The following is a 22187-nucleotide window of genomic DNA, read 5'->3' as shown; positions in this document are numbered from 1 at the left end:
TTTTTTTTTTTACTTGAATTGTATATTTAATATATTTAAATAAATAAACTTAATATAAATTTAAATATATATAAATACATTCTTTATTTAATTCTTTATTATATACTGTATGTATATATAAATTCAATATATTTATAATATAAATTTAATTATAAATGTATTTATTTAATTATGTATTATATATGTATTTAAATAAATAAATAAAATATAAATTATTAAATATATTTAAATAAATGTATTTATTTAAAGTATTTATTTAATATATACTGTATATATATTATATAATTTTAACAAATTTAATATAAATTATTGAATATATTTAAATAAATTTATTTACTTTTTATTTTATATGTATACTTATAAATGTATTTATTTAATTCTTTATTTAATATATAAATGTTTTTCTTTAAATATTTAAATGAATTACTTAAATATAAATTATTTGATATATATATATATATATATATATATATATATATATATATATATATATATATATATATATATAAAAAAATTTATTATTTATTTATTTGACTATTTATTTAATTCTTTATTTAAATATTTATTTTGTTATTTATTTATTTAATTTTATTTACCGTTAGGATTTAATCATCATCATGACTGAAGAAATTTTTCTTCCTTTCTTGAAGATTCCTGTGTTTCACAACAGATGTGAAGTAATTACATTTTCACCTATATAATCTGATTATCTGACACATTTCATTTCCTATCAGTTTCCTTAATCTCTGCTGAAGCGAATCGTGCACACATGGCGTATGTAGGACAGAGGTTTATAACTGCTCTCTTTCAGTTAGTTGTGCTTGTTAAGGCATTTTTCAAGTATGATTGGTCAGTAATATTTTACTCTCCAATCACTCCTGAACTATCCATTCAATATTACGTTCTGTCATATTAAAATGCAATGCAATAAAAATGAAATGTGTCTAAGAACACCCTTCACACTTGGTAAAATCACTGTAACGAATGTTGTCCTTTGGCTTATTGCTTTATTTTGGATCTTGAACTTCAGGTTCAGTGGCTATTGAAGGATTACTGGACTCCATTAGCTGAAGATGCTTTATTTAATGGAACATGTTCTGCACTACTTCCACCATCTGTTGTTCTCCAGCTGAGTCAGTCAGGTGTTGAAGGTCAAGTATCTTCTCTCACCTCGCCACAATAGAGACCTCATGTACCAAACAGCTACAAACAGAAACGGCGAGGCCGTTCTGCATGACTTCATGTGCCCGCCAGCTCTTTTTATTTTTTTATTTTTGGTAATATATTGAGACATAAATTGAAAAAGTCAGCAAACAAGCAAAAAGCCAAAGTCAACAACTGCTGTGTAGTAAAACTCTCAGTAAAATGAATGTGACCCACAACAACTACAGCGGCAGCATTTTAAGACATCCATTGATACATTTATTCAATATTTTGATTTACTTGTGTTTTGTTTTGTTTTATTATTTATTTATTTGTTTGTTTCTTTCAATTTTATTTTACTTTCATTTCATTTACTTTACTTTATTCTATTTTTGTTTACTGTATTCTATTTTATTCTATTTTAATTTTACTTTATTGTATTTTATTTTACTGTATTCTATTTTACTTTATTCTGTTTTATTTTGTTTCATTTTGCTTTTTTTTAAATTAAATTTTACTTTTTTATTTTACTTTATTGTTTTTTTTACTTTATTCTATTTATTTTATTTTACTTTCTTTTTTCTTTAAATTTTTTCTTTATTCTATTCTATTTTACTTTATTTTATTAAATTTTACTTTATTCTATTCTGCCTTGTTTATTTTATTTTACTTTATTGTATTTTATTCTATTCTATTTTACTTTATTGTTTTTTTACTTTATTGTATTTTATTTTATTTTGTTCTATTTTATTTTATTTTACTTTATTTTTTTACTTTATTTTATTCTATTTTACTTTATTCTATTCTATCAAAGTTATTTTATTTTATTTTACTTTATTTTTTCTTTACGTTTTTTATTTATTCTATTCTATTTGACTTTATTTTTATTAATTTTTACTTTATTCTATTCTGCCTTGTTTATTTTATTTTTCTTTATTTTTTTCTTTATTTTTTACTGTATTTTATTCTATTCTATTTTACTTTAATGTATTGTATTTTATTTTACTTTATTCTACTTTACTTTATTTTATTCTATTTTATTTTACTGTATTCTACTTTATTTTATTGTTTTTTACTATATTCTATTTTTTATTTTACTTTATTTTTCTATTTTTATTTTAATTTATTCTATTCAGTTATAAGTTTATTTTATTTTACTTTCATTGTATTTTACTGTATTCTATTTTTTATTTTATTTTAATTCATTCTATGCTATTTTATTTTACTGTATTGTTCTTTTACTTTTTTATTTTACTTTATTGTATTTTACTATTATATTTTATTTTATTTTATTCTATTCTATTCTATTTTATTTTACTTATTTTTTTTCTATTTTACTTTATTGTATTCTACTTTATTGTAATTTATTTTATTCTTTTTATTTTACTTTATTTTATTCTATTGTACTTTATTCTATTCTGTTTTATTTTACTGTATTTTATTATATTTTTATTAATTCCAATGTAGTTCACTCTATTCTATTATAATTTTATTCTATTTTATTATAACTTTATTTTATTCTATTTTTCAGCTTTCAAGCTACATCGATCAAACTCAGCACAGTATTTCATCCTGTTTTAACTTGTAAAAAATACGCCCAATAAACTGGATCAGACTGGATCAGACTGGATGCACTTCCGACATGAACACTATTTTAAAAGGTAAGCAGCATATTTTTGTTGCCTTCTAAGATTTTTCAGCATTTTTCATGCCAAATTTTAAGGAAGCATCATGTCTCTCAATTGCGAAGTAGAAAATCCCAGAATGCACTGCTCATAAAAAGACATCTAAGATGGTGGATAATATAAATATTTTTTTTAACCCAATATAAGTGTGAGCTGTGTGTTTTTATGCTTATCAAAGTCACATTGATCAACCAATTACAACCAATTTATTCGTGTGATGCATTTCAGTTTTAATGCGCACTTGTAATTGCCACATTTTAGAGAACAAATGAAAAAAATCCAATAATCATAAAAGCAACCTGCTGTGCTGAATCGGAGACAAAAAAAGCTCACTTCTGAGCACATTTCAGTTATGATGTTGCCTATAAAGGGAGCTGCTTACATTATTAAAGCTGGTTTGTCGACGGGTTTAGAGGGTTTTGGTCACATTGCAGCTGGGATATCAGGTGCTAAAAACCAACCAAACACTGTCAGCTAAAACCATCGAAGAGCAGCAAACACTGAATCAGAGTTATTCTCTCTGGTTGTTTTCACCTGGCTTCATTAGAACAGGCTTTTTACCTTGTGAAAAAGTCATTTTTTTGTCAAGGCTAGATATCGATCGTCATGTTTTGGTCATAAATTCTGTGTTCGGGAAAGCGTAAGCGAGTGAATTCTCGACAGGGGAGGCAGAGTCAGGATCGTGTAGGTAAGAGAGGAGCAGAGGGGTCATTGGCCCGGGACAGAGCGGAGAGACGGGCTGTGGCGCCTGTCAGGTCGACAGCAGTCGTCTCGCTGGAGCCTGCGTCTGTTTGACCAGAAGATCCCTGCTGATAGCGCTGGCGTCCAAACGTGTCCCTGTTCTCTTGAGAAACACTGATCACCCGGTAAACACAGGAAACACAATCAGCCTGTACTACACACACCTGTTTATGATGAAAACTAATGATTTCAAGGCCCAAAATGTGGCCTGGACTTGTCCTTTATTTAATGGAAATTTTGTTATTAGCAAAATAATAAAATGCAAGACACAGATGATTCGGTCTCCCTTTCATGACGATTTTATCTGCACTTTAAATTCTTCTGGTGAAAAAAAGAAGAACAATAATTGAAATCATTATTGATGTCCATCATAACGCCGTTCTCGCTTATATTTATTGGCATTATTGACAGACTCTCGGCTCCACACGCGCCGGCAGAAGGTTATCGGACGCTTCCACACCTCACGAATCGCTCCTGAGACGCAGCCGCTCTGTGTTCTGATGGACTCGCTCATGTCGATGGGTTATTAGTTTATCTGGACATCAACATACAGTTCTGCTGGAATCCAGACCAGCTGATTCACAGACATTCCTGATGTTCCCGATTCATTGCTGTATGTCACACTTTTGCACATCTATCTATCTATCTATCTATCTATCTATCTATCTATCTATCTATCTATCGATCTATCGATCTATCGATCTATCTATCTATCTATCTATCTATCTATCTATCTATCTATTCTATCTATCTATCTATCTATCTATCTATCCTTATCTATCTATCTATCTATCTATCTATCTATCGATCTATCGATCTATCGATCTATCTATCTATCTATCTATCTATCTATCTATCTATCTATCTATCTATCGATCTATCGATCTATAGTTATATCTATCTATCTATCTATCTATCTATCTATCTATCTATCTATCTATCTATCTATCTATCTATCTATCGATCTATCGATCTATAGTTATATCTATCTATTTATCTATCTATCTATCTATCTATCTATCTATCTATCTATCTATCTATCTATCTATCTATCTATCTATCTATCTATCTATCTATCTATCTATCTATCTATCTATCTATCTATCTATCTATCTATCTATCTATCTATCTATCTATCTATCTATCTATCTATCTATCTATCTATCTATCTATCTATCTATCTATCTATCTATCTATCTATCGATCTATAGTTCTATCTATCTATCTATCTATCTATCTATCTATCTATCTATCTATCTATCTATCTATCTATCTATCTATCTATCTATCTATCTATCTATCTATCTATCGATCTATAGTTATATCTATCTATCTATCTATCTATCTATCTATCTATCTATCTATCTATCGATCTATCGATCTATAGTTATATCTATCTATCTATCTATCTATCTATCTATCTATCTATCTATCTATCTATCTATCTATCTATCTATCTATCTATCGATCTATAGTTATATCTATCTATTTATCTATCTATCTATCTATCTATCTATCTATCTATCTATCTATCTATCTATCTATCTATCTATCTATCTATCTATCTATCTATCTATCTATCGATCTATCGATCTATAGTTATATCTATCTATTTATCTATCTATCTATCTATCTATCTATCTATCTATCTATCTATCTATCTATCTATCTATCGATCTATCGATCTATAGTTATATCTATCTATTTATCTATCTATCGTTCTGTCTATCTTTCATTCTATCTATCTATCTATCTATCTATCTATCTATCTATCTATCTATCTATCTATCTATCTATCTATCTATCTATCTATCTATCTATCTATCTATCTATCTATCTATCTATCTATCTATCTATCTATCTATCTATCTATCTATCTGTTCTGTCCGTCCATGTTCATGTCATTTCTGTATTATATATTGTATTATATTTATGTTGTTATATTTAAGTTATGTATTATCCATCAATTGATCTTTCTTTCTTTGTAACATCAGAGAGAAAGTGATTCATGCAGCTTTCTTCTATATATATATATATATTTATAGTAAAGAAGGTTAAACTGACTGTTGAAATTTCTTCTGGGAAAGCAAAAATGTCAATATATACGATCATAAAAGAGAAAACTGTGAAGACTGATGGCATTGATGTTGATTTTGTTTCAAAGGTCTAGTGTATATTACACCATGAGTTTATAATGATTTAGGAGTATGAAGCAAAATATGTAATATATCATTTAAAACATGACTTTCGATAGTATATATTTTTAAACTGGCATTTTATCAGTATTTCAAGATGAGGTCAATTACCATGTAAATTGAATTATTAGTTTAATGCTTATTGGCCATCAAAACCTTTTTTTCTTTGATTAATTCATGCATTGATTGATTGATTCACTCATTTGGTTTGTTTATTAATCTCAGAACACTTGTGGTAATTTCCACAGTGCTGGTGTTGAGCAGAGTTTCCAGTGTTGGGTAAGAGCTGACAGGAAGAGTCAAGCAGGTCAAAGGGGCAGAACCGACGCTCTCTGAGCTCAATAAATACCAGAGCAGTGCCTGTCATTCTCAGTGAGCAGAAGGAGGAATAAACCTGAAAGAAGAGCAGCAGCAGATATCACCCTCTAGTTCAGAGTGCATCAACTCCTCAAGAGAAGAACAACCTTCAGCGTCACAGAAGAGAAGATGAAGTGCGCACACGTGGCTCTCGCTGCTGCAGTCGTCATCGCATGCATCTGCATCCTTCAGACCGCAGCCGTTCCGTTCGCACAGGTCAGTTTCTTGAACGCAGATTATATGCATTTTCAATATTTATGCATGCTTTATAAAAAGCAATTCAGTAAAAATATTAAACATTCTTACAAAAACATACTTAATATCTAGAACATTTGAAATAAAATGTCATGAAACTTTGATTCATATATTTTCAAATGTGATTCATTTAGCATTATATAAGCTCTCTAATGACTTCATGAGAAATACCACAGATTTTAAAGTCTTCTGTGTGTCATCAGCAGGAGCAGGATGAGCATCAAATGGAGATTGAAACACCACAGCAGAACGAACACTCGACAGAAACAACAGAAACTTCACAGGGACAAACAAATCCCCTGGTATGTAATCATTTTCATATATGGGCCATTCTACAGAATTGGTGCAAACTGCTCACAACCAAAAAACACATTTAAAAAGCATCTAAGTATTCAAATTTTAGATGTATTCTAAAATCCTTCTAGCATCTATTGAATCCCATAATACTATTTAAAATATCAGTAAGCTTAATATATATAAAATCATCATTTCTTGGGTACTTTCCCCTAAATTTCAACTTCACTAATTTTTGCTTTTTTTTCATTGTTGCTTTTAAAATATATTTTTGAGTTATGAAAAGTGAAGTTAAAAAAATATTTATTTTATATTTTATTTTTAAGTCATGAAACTTTATGCAAAAAAATGCGTCACTACCGAAACAGTGTGTGTTTTAGTCCATTGGCTGAGACTGATTTTAACACACTTCAACACTCTTTAACACTCTTTCATAGATCATCATTCTGAGTTAAATGTGTTCAAAAGTCTGAAAATCTGTGTGGAACTTTAAGGAGCGTCACTAACAAACACTTTTTCCTGCAATTAAGCAAACCTTTTTAGGTGTTATTTGATAAAATTAATTTTTTATGTGTACAACTGTTCAGAACTGTGTTAACTAACCATGTGCTGATTATCATCTTTGAGTTAGGCTCAAAAATATCTAAAATTGTCACTACCGAAACATGTGGTTAAGTTTCGGTTGTGACATCGTTTTTGGGAGTTATTCGATAAAATTTAATTTTTATGTGTGTACAACTGTTCAGAACTGTGCTAGCATCTTTTAGCTAGGCTCAAAAGTATCTAAAATTGAAAAGTTTTTCAACCACATGTTTCGGTCGTGACTGTTTCGGTAGTGATATTGTTTTGGTAGTGACAAAAGGGAAAACATAATCATTTATTTGGGGGAAATAAATTAAATTTTAGTACAGTTATGCAAATCATTTGAATTTTAGTATGTTTTATTATGCAAATAATTAGTGTTTTAGTATGTGAGTTCAAATTCTGTAATGTTTTGTGGTCACTACCAACACATTACTGTCACTACCGAAAATGTGCAGTCACGACCGAAACATGGGAAGTTTTGTCAAAAATAAAGTATATTGATTTATCATAGTGTTTGGTTCGATGTATATTAAGACAAATGAATCCTTCACTTTGAAATCAGTATGATAAACTTTATGCCTTTTACAAAGAAAGATTGGATTCAAAATACAACAAACGTCATGAATTACACTTGAAATATTGTTAAAATTGTAATTGTTACTATTGATTTACTTATAAAAATAGCAAAACATATATTTACAAGTTTACAAGGTAGATGTTTACACTTTTCATAACTCAAAAATAAGTTTTAAAAGCAACAATGAAAAGAAAATAGCAAAAATTAGTGAAGTTGAAATTTAGGGAAAAGTACCCAAGAAATGATGATTTTTAAGCTTACTGATATTTTAAATATTATTATGGGATTCAATAGATACTAGAAGGATTTTAGTATACATCTAAAATTTAATACTTAAATGCTTTTTAAATGTATTTTTTTTTTTGGTTGTGGGACAGCAGTTTGCAAGTTTACAAGGTAGATGTAAACAAAATCTTAATAGGTCAATGTAACCTTTCTTATTAAATTATTTATTATTGTGTTTCGGTAGTGACAAATTTAGGAAACATATTCCAAAACTTTCTGAAAATACAATATGAGAATTAACCACACAATTACTAGAAACGTGTACCCTGGATATTATACAATTTGCATACAAAATGTGTGGAAAAAGAATTTTTTTCAAGATGTTTCCAACTCTGACTTTGCACCAATTCTGTAGAATGGATAAAAAAAAAAAAAAAAAAAAAAAAAAAATCCCCCAAAATAAAAAAGTTAATAATATTATTAATAATATTAATAAATAATATACTTAATTACATTTTATTAAACTGTTTTTATTTTATTAAATTGCTTGTGTTCAGTAGGACCTAACTAAAATGTTTTTTTCCCCTCTCTATAGGCATTTTTCAGGACAAAACGTCAAAGCCATCTTTCCCTGTGCAGATACTGCTGCAACTGCTGTCGCAACAAAGGCTGTGGATATTGCTGTAAATTCTGATCACATGGGCATTTGATGTGCACTTGGGAAAAGAGTTTCTTTGAAACATTAACTTATTTGGAATTTTGTCTTCAAAGTCCCTGCTGAAATGATTTCCCCTGTCGCACCATGTTGTTTGAAACGGGTATAAATGCAGGCAGTGTCTCCATGCATATGCTTTGTAAAAGTTGCAGCTAATGAAATCTAACAGACATTATGAGGTGAACTCACCTGCTTTTGTTAACTCTGTTATGATTTTATATATTTTATACATGTGTATATATATATATATATATATATATATATATATATATATATATATATATATATATATATATATATATATATATATATATTATGCTTGTGTACATAGACATGTTACACCAATGATTGTTTAGTATAATGAAAAAACATTTTTAATAAAATGATTTTTAAACATTTATTTGTTTTGTTGCTTCGAGCTCAGTCAGTGGTGAAGCTCTAGGGGGCGCTAAACACTAAAACACAGACACATTGATATGTCACTGTTGTATTTATGCACCTCAGAGCCAGACTGCAACTCATGCATCATACAAATATTGGTTTTTATACTGATTCTCCTCAGTATTGATTTCAATGGAGTTTAGCATTAGCTTGCTGCTATAAGCAAACAACAAGATACTTTAATGTGTAGGCTATAGGCAAACACATTTGTTTCACTATATTAGATGTGAAGATATTGCATGGACTTCCACTGATTTTATATCAGCTTAATGTTATGTTTTATGGTCTGTCGTGGAAATTCTCAATACAAATCTGACTTCACACTGACAATTTAAACTCGAGGTAATTCCCTGAATTCCTGAATACTTACAATACAATCCAATACTTCCCTGAAGTATGGTGACGGCGTCCCGTCAAGAAGCTATCACTACCTCAATCACACTTGATGTTACTTTCGTTGTCTTTTGAGCGTAGGATCTTCTATTTCTTAGCTGCGCAGCATATACCTGACACGACTTCCAAGTTGCTCTTTGTAGAAATGAAGTTTTATTTATGGCCGAGAGGTCACTCGTTACAACAACAGAGTGAGTCTTAATGAATAGAAACATACATGCACATTTAAGTCTTACAGTTGAGTAAAAATCAATGTCTTCTTCATTGTGATTTGTTCTGGTGATTGGTTTGTAATGATCTAAGCTAATCATATGACTGGTCTTTGACCTGAGCATCCTTGGTCTGCATTTTCTGTACATTTCATGTTGACATAAAATATTTCTATCACAGGTCTAACCCTAAACCTATCACAGACACAAGCGATTTTTTGAAACCGTCTTTAGATTGCTGCATTTTTAAAGAGAAAATACAGAATTTGCATATTAAAAACATATGAACAACATTAAAAACTTGATTTTCACAACAGGGGGACTTTAATATTTTAACATTAAATGAATTAATAGTGTTATTATTGTGTCTCTCACTTCAATTGAGCTTGTTGCAATGCATTTAATTTGGACATTATTGTATTTACTGTGAATAATGCCTCAAATTTGGGCCAGAAGTTTCAAAACGCTCCCTAGTGAGGCGTCTCAATAGGTTTTATAACAGATACCATGTGCATGTGGATATATAAAACTTTGATGTAGCACTGTTATGTTTCTAAAGTGCTCTCTCAAAGCTCAATAGCTTTTTCATCATATATTTGATATAATTCATACCGAACTCAACAGCGTTATTCAATATTCTTGAGATTCTTAAGCAGAATGGATGAAGACTTTAATCAAGGCAAACCACCAACGCAAACATGCCGCCTGGCTCTTCGTTATGTCGATTGCAGGCAGCACCTGGAGTCGTTAGTTTTAATTAGTACAAAGGAATGCTGCCTCTCTCTCTCTCTCTCACTCACTCACTCATTCATTCTCTGTCAAACTGTTGGGGACCCTGCGGTGCCTTTGGGTTTGGAGGATTTATTTTATTATCATGATTTTGTCATAGGAGAATTATACAGTAGAATAATGAAAAATGTACTGTGTAAAGCATTTCATATAAGACTTTCTTATTTCAGATAAAAACTCACATGCACAGTGATGAAAACAACATTGTGAACCTGTTCAGAAGTTAAAACTTGTCATTATTTACTCGCCCTTGTGTTGTTCCAAACCCATGCTATTATAATTTTTATTATTTCTGATTTGAATAAATGCTGTTTGTTTGAACTTTCTGTTTATTACAGAAGAAAATATATCATGGTTTCCACATATTACGCAGAAGAAGTGTTTTCAGCATTGATAATAATCATAAATGTTTCTTGAGCAGCAAATCATCATATCAGAATGATTTCTGAAGGATCATGTGGAGTAATGATGCTGAAAATTCAGCTTTGATTACTGGAATAAATGACATTTTACTATATTCACATAGAAAACAATTGAAAAATTTCACAATATTACTGTATTTTTGAACATTCAAAAACAATCTTGGGTTATTTTTTTCTAACCAAGTCCTAGGTTGAGCCTTTTGGGTAATTTTTTGGGGTTATTTTTCCTGTTTGGGTAGTTTTTGTGTTACCCAACTCCTGGGTCAGACCTAACCCAGGGATTGAGTTATTTATCACAGGGTTTTTGCGACCTCTTCAGGAGAGATTGGTCAAATTGGTACATGTATACAGGTTTATTGTTCTGTATATCGTTTCATTTTATGCAAAGCAACATACAGGGGCGAGATGTGAGCCACCTAAACGAGTGTTGCGTCAGTCGTTTCACGTGATGGAAACGCCTGATACCTTGCATAAAATGTTATGATTTATTCAAAAACATACGGAATATAAATACTCAGGTGTTAAAATACGTTCTCAGAATTGTACACTGATTATTTATGGACACAGTCAGTCACAGCATTTTTTTTGGCTACGAGTGAAACACAAGCAGCGGTCTGGAGTTATCAGTTTCCCCGCCGAACGCGAGTCATTTCCGGCACGAGATCCAGCGCCGTTACGGTGGAAACAGGACAAAAGAGACTGGTCGATTACACTTGAATTACTTCTAAATATTTTTTTTTTTACTTGTAATATTTGTTAAACAAGCTTAAATGTAGGCAATATGTATTAAAATTGATATAAAATATGTTATAGTATAAAATATGATCGAAAACAAAGGAATTATGCAAACAAGTGGTTGTGTATTTAAACAAGTATAGAGGATTTAAGTTAATCCGTAAACATTAATTCATGTATGAAGTAAACGAAAAAAAGAAGAAGCTAGTATTATAGTAAAAATGATTCAATCCATTATGCTGGGTTAAATTGGGTTGTTCTTAGCCCAGTATTTATATTTATTGAAATGCAGCTCAGCATATAAGAGACTTTTATGCTTTTATTCCTTCAGAAGTCTCAGAATATAAAGTCTTATGGACAACTATCTTATTATTTATTACATTTAATAAACTATTTTAATAAAAAAAATTATAAAATTAAATGTAGGCCTATTATACTCTTTTTGGAGTTTGACAGACTTGATCACTGTAATCAAACCAAAAATAATCATTATGATCACAACTTGTAATTGTTTTAATGAGCTTATTGTTTTCTGCCTTAATGAATACATGATGTATGAACTGCATTATATAAATTATCAAAGAACTGTAAATTCTGACATATGGACATTACTTTGTCACCTCTGATAACTGATTACTCTAAATTGTAATGAATCTTCATTGTGTTCCACAGAAAAAAATAAAATGAGTAAATAATGACAGAATTTTAATTTAGGGGTGAACTGTCTCTTTAAGACCAGGGACACTCCAGTAGTTTCATTGGTATGTAAAGTCTTATCTTGGCTCCAACAACTGGAACTTCTGGATATTCTGCCTGGATCCAGAGCAAACTTGTGTGATTTCAGTGTTGCCTCTTCTGTTTATATCAAGTCCTTCCTCTTCAGCATCTGCTCCTATATTCACAGAGATTTTTTTACAGAGCTCAGAGATGACAATGATAGCAGTTGCATTTCACATAACAGTGCAGAGATTAATAGGCTAGTCTCTCATGCATAATTTAGCACACGCATGTGTTTCATAGCCATAATTTGAGGGCACTAAAAAGCATTTTTTGATTCGTCTATGATATTACACCAAGGTGCTCCTTGAGTGAACAACGTGATATTTCCAGCTGTTCTAATGCTGCGATCCTTTTATATCAGAAGTCGGAGGTTGAACTGCAGTGCAAGAGTGTTGTTGCCATGCCGTCATTTTATGCTTCACAAACAAGGGTCAATTCAATGCTGGATTTGCACAAAAGATGAACATGACGGCACATGCTAGTGGATGAGTTGAATCAACTCCACAGCATCTACTTAAATGTATCCACTAACCATTCAGAAACGTCTAAAAGTTGTAACTTCTTCCTGAGTCTCTCCATCAGTGTTGACTCCGGTTTGAACAATGTAAGGCTGAACACTTTCCTCATTTTGGCTGCGTGAGATTCTCCAGCTTTGTTGTTGTTGAGCTGTTAAAGCTCCGCCCTCTACTGGAAAGGGGGCGGGGAGCAGCAGCTCATTTGCATTTAAAGGGACACACACAAAAACGGCGTGTTTTTGCTCACACCCAAATAGAGGCAAATTTGACAAGCTATAATAAATGATCTGTGGGGTTTTATGAGCTGAAACTTCACAGACACATGTAAAAGAAGAATTATTTTACCCCTTTAAAGTAAAATGCATCAATCAGTCAAAGCCGATGACAATAAACGCTGCAAATGTTTGCAGACGCAGGAGTGTAAAACACTGTAAACGATCCTCTGGTGATAATCGTTCACCTGCAGAATAAATGCTGGCATTGAACAGCATCGTTTATCTGTCGGAGATGTCTTTGTTGACATTTAAACACCTGCAAAACTACAGCTGCCGTTTTTGTTTTCTTATATAGGCCCTTTTGCTTGGAAGTTTGGAGATCACCCTTCATTTACTTAGAATGAGATATATAAAAACATTCCCAATGATATAATATCACATTTAGAGTTTTTTTTTTAGCAGCAAATACTATTATAGAACTGTTCTTCGGTCACTTTATGTAGACGTTACTCTGGAGATCAGAGCAAAAAATGCAAGCACAGTTATGTAATTGGTCACACACTTTTTCTTCTTTTGAACTGCAAGGAGTTCTAATCAGATCGGTCACATGGGGATTTACGGCTCAGGTGATTGGCTCAGAAACTCCAAGCAAAGATGGCAGCATTCAGGTTCTTCTGGTGATACATGTGCCAATCAAACAGCTGCCATAGCGGACAGATCTCTCTAACTATTGGGATCAGAAAACAGAAAAGTTTCAAGACGTGCTTTTTTAACAGTCCATGATCACTCGCATAGAAAACAGCAACTGGGACATTCTGCTAAAACAACTGCTTTAGTGTTGCAAGGAAGATTTAGAATGACATGATGGTGAGTAGATATTTGAACTATTCCTTTAAGACACTTCATATGCTCACACTGATAGCAGTGCAGGTGAATTTAAAGTGACACAGAGGGGCAGAACGGTCTAACATTAGTGAGTCACAGTGTTGCTTTGTTCTTGCTGACTACATCACTTCAGCAGGCAAATGCTTGCAGCACAGCTCCTGCACAAATAACTCAAAGGGAAGCCAAAAAAAAAACAAAAAAAAAAAAAACAGCTCATATATTCCTCCTCCTCTTTCTTTCTCTCTCTCTTGTCCAGCTGTCCATTGGTGCATGAGCTCTTTCATTCCAGTACAAGAGAGCAAAAAATTTGTCTATTCATTTGTCCCGACAAAGATGCATTATAGTAGCTGTTCAGAATGTGCAGAAGATAAGAAAAACACGACTAGATGATTGTAGACGTGCTCCTGAGGGACAGGAGAGATTGAATTTGCAAGTATAGGACAAATTCCATTGACTATATAAACAGAAGTGAAGAAGTAGCTGCTCAATTCTTGAATTAAGGAAACTTTTCTGTCCTCTGGAAGATTTTTAAAGAAAAACTGTTGAAAAAGTCTATAGTTTTAAATTATATTTTATAATGGCTTTAAACTTTTAATTACTTTTTTGAAAGGTTACGTTTTGGGTTTGTGCCCTGACTGTATGTTATAACTTCCCCTCAGTAAGTTTAAAATCAAGAACATTCAGCTTTGCAGCTTCATGAGAACATTATTGTTGTTTATGTGAATAGTTTTTATAACACAGCATCACTATCACCAATACTGCCTCCGCAACCCTGCGTTTTAAAGAATCCATCCATCCATCCATACATACATACATTTATACATTCATATCCATCCATCCATCCATCCATCATCCATCTATTCATTCATTCATTCATCCATACCCATATCCATATCCATATCCATCCATCCATCAATCTGTAGTGATTTTTACTCCATTCACCGGTGACGTAGTAATTTTTGATCATGTGTCACTTAAGGTGTGGTTATGAGTGTATCAGATGACCCCTTCCTCCTTTGTAACATGGGGCACCATCTTAACAATTTAAGAACACTCCAAAAGAGCTGTTCAATAATTCAGAATTATTATAAAATGGAGGGAGTCGTCAACTGATTTATCTGAAGGATTTGTGAGAGTCCGGTCAACTAGTAGAGTCTTTGGTCATCAACACAAGGAAGACACAGTTATAATAAAATCAATTAAATTTATTAACAATAGACATGCAAGAGTAAATACCACAACGATTAATAATGAAATAATGAATATGCACTTCTAAAAGATAGTAAAATAATAATCAAAGGAGAATACTGAATTAAATCAAAGAAACACATAAATGAAGTGAACACAATGCTGTTGAACTGAATGTAGGATGGACGAGAATCATATGGGAATGCTTCTTATGGAAGCCACCTAATGGCTCTGGTAAAATGGTGATAAATAATTGCTTATTTATCATTCAACAAATAATATCCCTATTATTTGTAACAAACTGACCTCAAGTAAACAGGTTAGAAAAACATATGCTGAATGTATAAATGAATGCCAACGCCTCTAGAACAGAGGTTTGGTAAGTTTATATTTACGTTCCACACAGTCGGGTGATCAATCCGGTTGCAGAGACGTCTTCCACTGATGATGCAGGCTGCGTGCAGTGGGAGGGCGCGGAGTTGCCATCCAGTAGTCGTGCCACGCTGGGCTGGAGCATGCTGAACTTCGGTTGTGCCAAGAGGGTCCTTTAGGATGGACTGGGCAAGCTGGGTTAAATGAATCTTCACAGGTTCCTTTGCGGACTGGGCTGCGCTGCTGTAGGAGCCGTAAGGGTCAAATTAAGTCCCTCAAGGGCTGGGGCCCTTTTTGCAGGTCTGTCCCATGACCTGTTGGTTTAGCAGTCAGTAACTATTAACATAAACTGTGCTTTGCAAGATGGAGTGGATGTGATGCAGTTTAGACCAAATTAAGGCCTCCAAACATAGGTATGAATGGATTTAGATAGAGCTCTGTGGCCTTTCTTTATTTCAGTCTCTGCTGCTCCAACCAGGAGGTCCTGAAGGAATTTTTATGGCAGTCCTTGCCTAAACCTTAGGAATGAGTTTGGTGGTCCATACCATACCATACCATCCATCCATCCATCCATTCATTCATTCATTCATCCATCCATCCATCCATCCATCCATCCATCCATCCATTCATATCCATCCATCCATCCATCCATCCATCCATCCATCCGTACATCCATATCCATCCATTCTTCCACCCATATCCATCCATCCATATCCATCCATCCATGCATACATACATTCATCCATCCATCATCCATTCATATCATCCATCATTCATTATTCATTCATCTATATCCATCCATCCATCCATCCATCTATCCATCCATATCATCCATTATTCATTCATTCATATCATCCATCCATCCATCCATCCATTCATATCATCCATTCATTCATCCATCCATCCATCCATCCATCCATCCATCCATCCATCCATCCATCCATCCATTCATATCCATCCATCCATCCATCATCCATCCATCCATCCATTCATCCATCCATCCATTCATATCATCCATCCATCCATCCATTCATATCATCCATTCATTCATCCATCCATCCATCCATCCATCCATCCATCCATCCATCCATCCATCCATCCATCCATTCATATCATCCATCCATCCATCCATCCATCCATCCGTACATCCATATCCATACATTCTTCCACCCATATCCATCCATCCATATCCATCCATCCATGCATACATACATTCATCCATCTATTCCTACATCCATATCCATACATCCATCCGTACATTAATTAATTCATACATCCATATCCATCCATCCATCCATCCATCCATCCATCCGTACATCCATGCATACATTCATATCCATACATCCATCCATTCATTCATATCCATCCATCCATCCATCCATCCATTCATCCATCCGTACATCCATATCCATACATTCTTCCACCCATATCCATCCATCCATATCCATCCATCCATGCATACATACATTCATCCATCTATTCCTACATCCATATCCATACATCCATCCGTACATTAATTCATTCATACATCCATATCCATCCATCCATCCATCCATCCGTACATCCATGCATACATTCATCCATCCATCCGTACATCCATATCCATATCCATACAGTCATCCACCCATATCCATCCATCCATCCATCCATCCATACATTCATCCATCTATTCCTATATCCATATCCATACATACATCCATATCCATACATCCATCCATACATTAATTCATTCATACATCCATATCCATCCATCCATCCGTGCACACATTCATCCATACATTCATCCATCCATCCCTATATCCATATCCATCCATCCATACATCCATCCGTACATCTATCCGTACATTCATTCATTTATACATCCATATCCATCCATCCGTACATCCATGCACACATTCATCCATCTATCCCTATATCCATATCCATCCATCCATACATCTACCTGTACATTCATTCATTCATTCATACATCCATATCCATCCGTCCATCCTTGGAATTGCCAGATCAAAATACCCAGTTATTTAATAAATGGCTATCAATTGACTAGAATTTTAACTGCAGTTACAGCATCTAACAGCAGGGGCAAACTACCCACTTAAACTTTGACCTCTTGGTTTAGGGTGCAAATAAACTGTATATTCAGAATCTGCAGACACATTGCATTTCATTAAAATCAACTGAAAATCTGTGCACATAAAAACAGTGAATGTGATTGTGTTGTGCAGTGTGAAATTAAACAAAAGAGTAACATGCACCTCTATACCAACAAGGGAGCTGTCCTAATTACAGTCTCTGTCTGCGCTTTTATATTCGCTCCATCCTACATGATCATTTGTAAACTGCTCCCCGTGCCGTCTTACGCAATCCTCATCTGATCACTTGGAGGTTTAGAGAGCATCTGCATGCATCTTCAAAGCAGCAGCTTAATGGCAGCAGCACAGCACATTAAGCAATCAGCTCCTGCGCTTGAGCCCGACGCCTCCGAGGGACTCGTGCAAGGTGATCTGAGCCCTCTTCCCTGATCAGTCCTTCACTGTGACAAACATGATGACTCGACACGCCAGTGGCCTTTTGAGGATTTGCATTAATGCCAAAGATGTGTGTGTTTGCTGCAGGGTAGGGCGAAATTCACAATTTAAGAATTGTCTACTTTTTTGATTCGTGAGTTGAATTGGTCACGTCCCACAGGATGTTAAATTGGAGAGTGGCAGGAAAAGGGATTTATTCAATTGCACTGCAATGAAATTCAAGTCACATAGCCGAGGAATTTCATTATGTTTGGTGACAAAGCATAAATAATAGTTGCTTAATTTAATTTTTAACATTCTAAAAAATGCTGGGTTGAAATAGACAAACTCATCAATTGGGTTGTTTTAACCCAGCAGTTTTATTTAACCCAACTATTGTTAAAACTGCTTAAAATGAACCCAAAGAATGTTGGAAATGAACATTTATTAATACGTTTAATGAATAATAATTTATTAAATTGCTTATTAATAAATGTTCACCTTTTGATTATTATTGTTGCCTCTAGTAATTATGTGTCTGATTTTTAAATTCCAACATATTTTGAGCTCATTTTAAGCCAGACATATAGTCATTTTGCAAACAATAGTTGAGTTAAATAAAACTACCCAGAATGTTGGTCAAACATTTAACCCAATCGCTGGGTTTGTCCATTTTTAACCCAACTTGGGTTGTTTTTAACCCAGCGTTTTTTAGAGTGAAGATTTGCAGAGCATTGTTCTTCCACAATGGTTCATAAAAGAGTTAATTTATTAAATATAATTAAATCTTTTTTTATTATAATAATAAAATGCTAAATAACTAAATGTATAATTCCAAACACTAATAATAATTATTTGTATATATATTTTTATTTGTATATTGATTTATATATTTATAAAATTGTGTATATGTAATACTAATTATTAATAATATTATAATTATATTTATAGTATAGTATATTAGCCAGTATATTTTATATACTTTTTACATTTTATTTCATTTTTATTTTATTTTATAAAGATGGCTGCATTTATTTGGTCAAAAATGTTCGTATTTATTTGTTTTTTTTTATGTGAATATATAGTAAAGTGTAATTTATTCCTGTGATCAAAGCTGAATTTTCAGCATCATTACTCCAGTCTTCAGTGTCACATGATCATTCAAAAAATCATGCTCATTTGATGCTCAAGAATCATTTCTGAATCAACACTTCTGTCAGGACCACTATTGTCAAATATGATTGATAATGCATAGAGTTTGTATTGGCGGTTCTGGGCAACAACTCCCTGCGCATTCATGCAGCCTAGCATGGATAAGAGCAAGGAGAGCAGCAATAACCCCCCTAGGGTAACAGAACAGGACCAACATATGCAGATATCATTAATGTCATAATTTAATGTACACATATTTCGAGAATTAGTCTGATTCAAGGGAAACATAAGCCAAATCCTGACTGATGAAAGGAGGAGCTGGGGATGGACGAGGGTAATTTGCTCCAGAGAAATGCGATAGCTTATATATGGATGCTGTAATAGGCGTCGTATTCCTATAGGTTGATGCAGGTCACCTGATGCAAGCTTGACTGACGTGACCTTCCAGAACTGACTCTAACGCTGGATTTCTGCTGCGTAATATTTTTGTGGAAATATATCTTAATTACCCACAATGCATTCAGTATTATAATGTTGTTCCCATAGGTTGTGTGTATGAAGATGTTTATGGGCAATTCAAATGTAGGCCTATTTTTAAAAACAGTACAGCAGTTTGAATGAGTTGCAATCCATACATTTGAATTCCAATTCTGCATCTGTTGGCCACCTCAAATCAAATCCAGACATTAAATAGTAATGTTTTAAGCATTCTCAATCCAGTTTTGGATGCCGCACAACACTAGTTTGCTGAGTAGGCCTCAGATGAGTGCAAGCCGTCCGTTCCAATGTCTTTTTTTGTACATCCACGCCCCACCAAAGCTTCTTTGAGTTATTTTCACGCAGGGGTGCAGAGACACCTAAACAAATGGGTCTTTGGTGGAATTACGCATGCGGCTCTGCTGAACGCCGCACCGCACGCTGACTCAGCTCCCGCGAGGACTGCGGTTTTTATAGGTGAGCAAGCAACCCCCTCCACCTGCGCTGCCCACTTCATCATCCGAGCGCTGCTCATCGACTGCAGCTGCCATCTCCATGTCTTCCACCATCTGCATTCGCACATGCACCATGCGGGCACGTGGACGCTGTCACAGATGTGGGGTCTCTCTGGTCCCTACCGAAGACTTTCCCCTCGAAGAGCTCCCGCCGTCTGTGCTCAGTGCAGCGTGCAGCGCCAAATGCAGCTGAAACCAGACTCAGATGCATCCAGATCATGTTGCTGTAATCTTCAAGATGACGAGTAGGCAACATTTTTATCCTTGAGAGTGATTATCAAGATGTGAGGCATCATTTAAAGCTATAATTCACCAAAAATGAAAACTCTGTCAGTTTTTGCTCACCCTGGTGTCATTCCAAAACCATCTGCTGTTATTTTTTTTCTGTGGACAACAAAAAAACATTCATAAAAGAAGTACAGATAAAGCCATATGTTAGATTTTTATGACCAAAATTTAAGTCAAAAACTCTTAAATATTATTTGCTCACATCAGATCAGTATTAGCAGTCGGTTCAATGATGCAAAAGTCTCATTTTACAAGTAAAGGTTGACAGCTCTCATTTTATATTAATTAGATTGATGAGAGATACAATGCATTATCCATTGGCATTCTCATTCTTCTTCTTCCATTCTGGAAGATTATGGCAGCCCATAGAACCGCCTGCGGAAAAGTTATGAAATTTGGCACACAGATAGAGGTCAGTCTGAACTGTCAGCATAGCAAATTTGGAGTCTCTAACTCAATCCCTCTAGCGCCAACAACTGTCCAAACTTGCACTTATATTTAAGCTAATAACTTTTGAACTGTGAGGGCTAGAAACAAAACTCAAGACGATTTGATTCACCATTTTCCGTCATGAAAATTTTCCCACCATTTTGAATATTCCAAAAAGCCTACTTTTTTGACCTCCTCCTAGGCTGTTGCTCAGATTTTCACGAAAATTGAACCAGATCATCTTCAAACAATGTTGCGTTTCAGTGCAGCACCACCTATGGTCCGGAGATAAGAAAAATGGCTATTTTTGCTTATAACTTCTGAACGTTTTGTCCAAAAATCGTTAGATTCGGGGCTTCATGCCAAGTACAATTCTCCCATTTTGGCCATTTTGAATGTTATAGTGCAATGCTGTATTTTTTAGGAATGCATGAATGTATCATTATGAAACTTGGTATGGGTCATCGGCACAATGCCCTAAAGGAGTCTGAGAAGTTTTGGACCAGAGCCACCTAGTGGTTAAAAATTATTTACATGCTTATAACTTTGGATGTGGTTGACTTATTTTCACAGGATTGTCACTTATTGTCATCTCCTTGGATTTCTGAATCCTTGCAGAGTCCAGCGATACTAAACATGCTAGGTTTAGCTGTATGGTTAGTGCAACATTGTGATTAAGCATTTAAACAACATTCAAGAAAATCTTAGAAACAGTTAGTCTGGTCGAGACGAAACCACCATAGGAAAATTGAAAACATAGGTCATTGACTATATGCTATTGGCTAAGTGTCAAAAAATTCGATCATAGTCAGGTGTAGGTCATTTTTTTATGTGTTCATACATATAAATGTCTAAAACGAGAGTGAAATTAGATAGTTTCACCAAAATTGACACGCTTTTGTATGGGGTCATTCTGAGGACACACATACAAAAAAGCTGTGGGACTGCACCACTTGGTGGCGCTATAATCTAACAAAACATGAAATCGGCTCTAACTGCAGTACTGTTGGTCTGACTGACTTCAAAATTGACATGCAGTGCCTTTGTCTCAGTTGCTATCATAGTCCATTATGACATTGTTGGTCTGCTGCTAGCTTCATTGC

The 22187-nt window shown here is 33.6% G+C and overlaps 1 protein-coding gene across 2 annotated transcripts; it reads left to right on the top strand.

The window, feature by feature from the left end:
• The first annotated feature begins 6121 nt into the window (after positions 1–6121).
• On the top strand, positions 6122–9172 carry hamp (hepcidin antimicrobial peptide). Of its 2 annotated transcripts, none has more exons than XM_067411941.1 (3): positions 6122–6337; positions 6583–6678; positions 8653–9172. In XM_067411941.1, exons 1-3 carry the CDS (start codon positions 6251–6253, stop codon positions 8749–8751), a joined length of 282 nt encoding a protein of 93 aa, XP_067268042.1. In that variant the 5' UTR covers positions 6122–6250; the 3' UTR covers positions 8752–9172. The 2 variants fall into 2 exon arrangements, with proteins under 2 accessions (XP_067268042.1, XP_067268033.1); XM_067411932.1 differs by having other exon boundaries at positions 6580–6678.
• The last annotated feature ends 13015 nt before the right edge of the window (positions 9173–22187 follow it).

Source organism: Chanodichthys erythropterus, chromosome 2, assembly GCF_024489055.1.
Source record: "Chanodichthys erythropterus isolate Z2021 chromosome 2, ASM2448905v1, whole genome shotgun sequence".
Taxonomy (NCBI): Eukaryota; Metazoa; Chordata; class Actinopteri; order Cypriniformes; family Xenocyprididae; genus Chanodichthys; species Chanodichthys erythropterus.
This window is presented reverse-complemented; position numbering and strand designations above follow the sequence as displayed.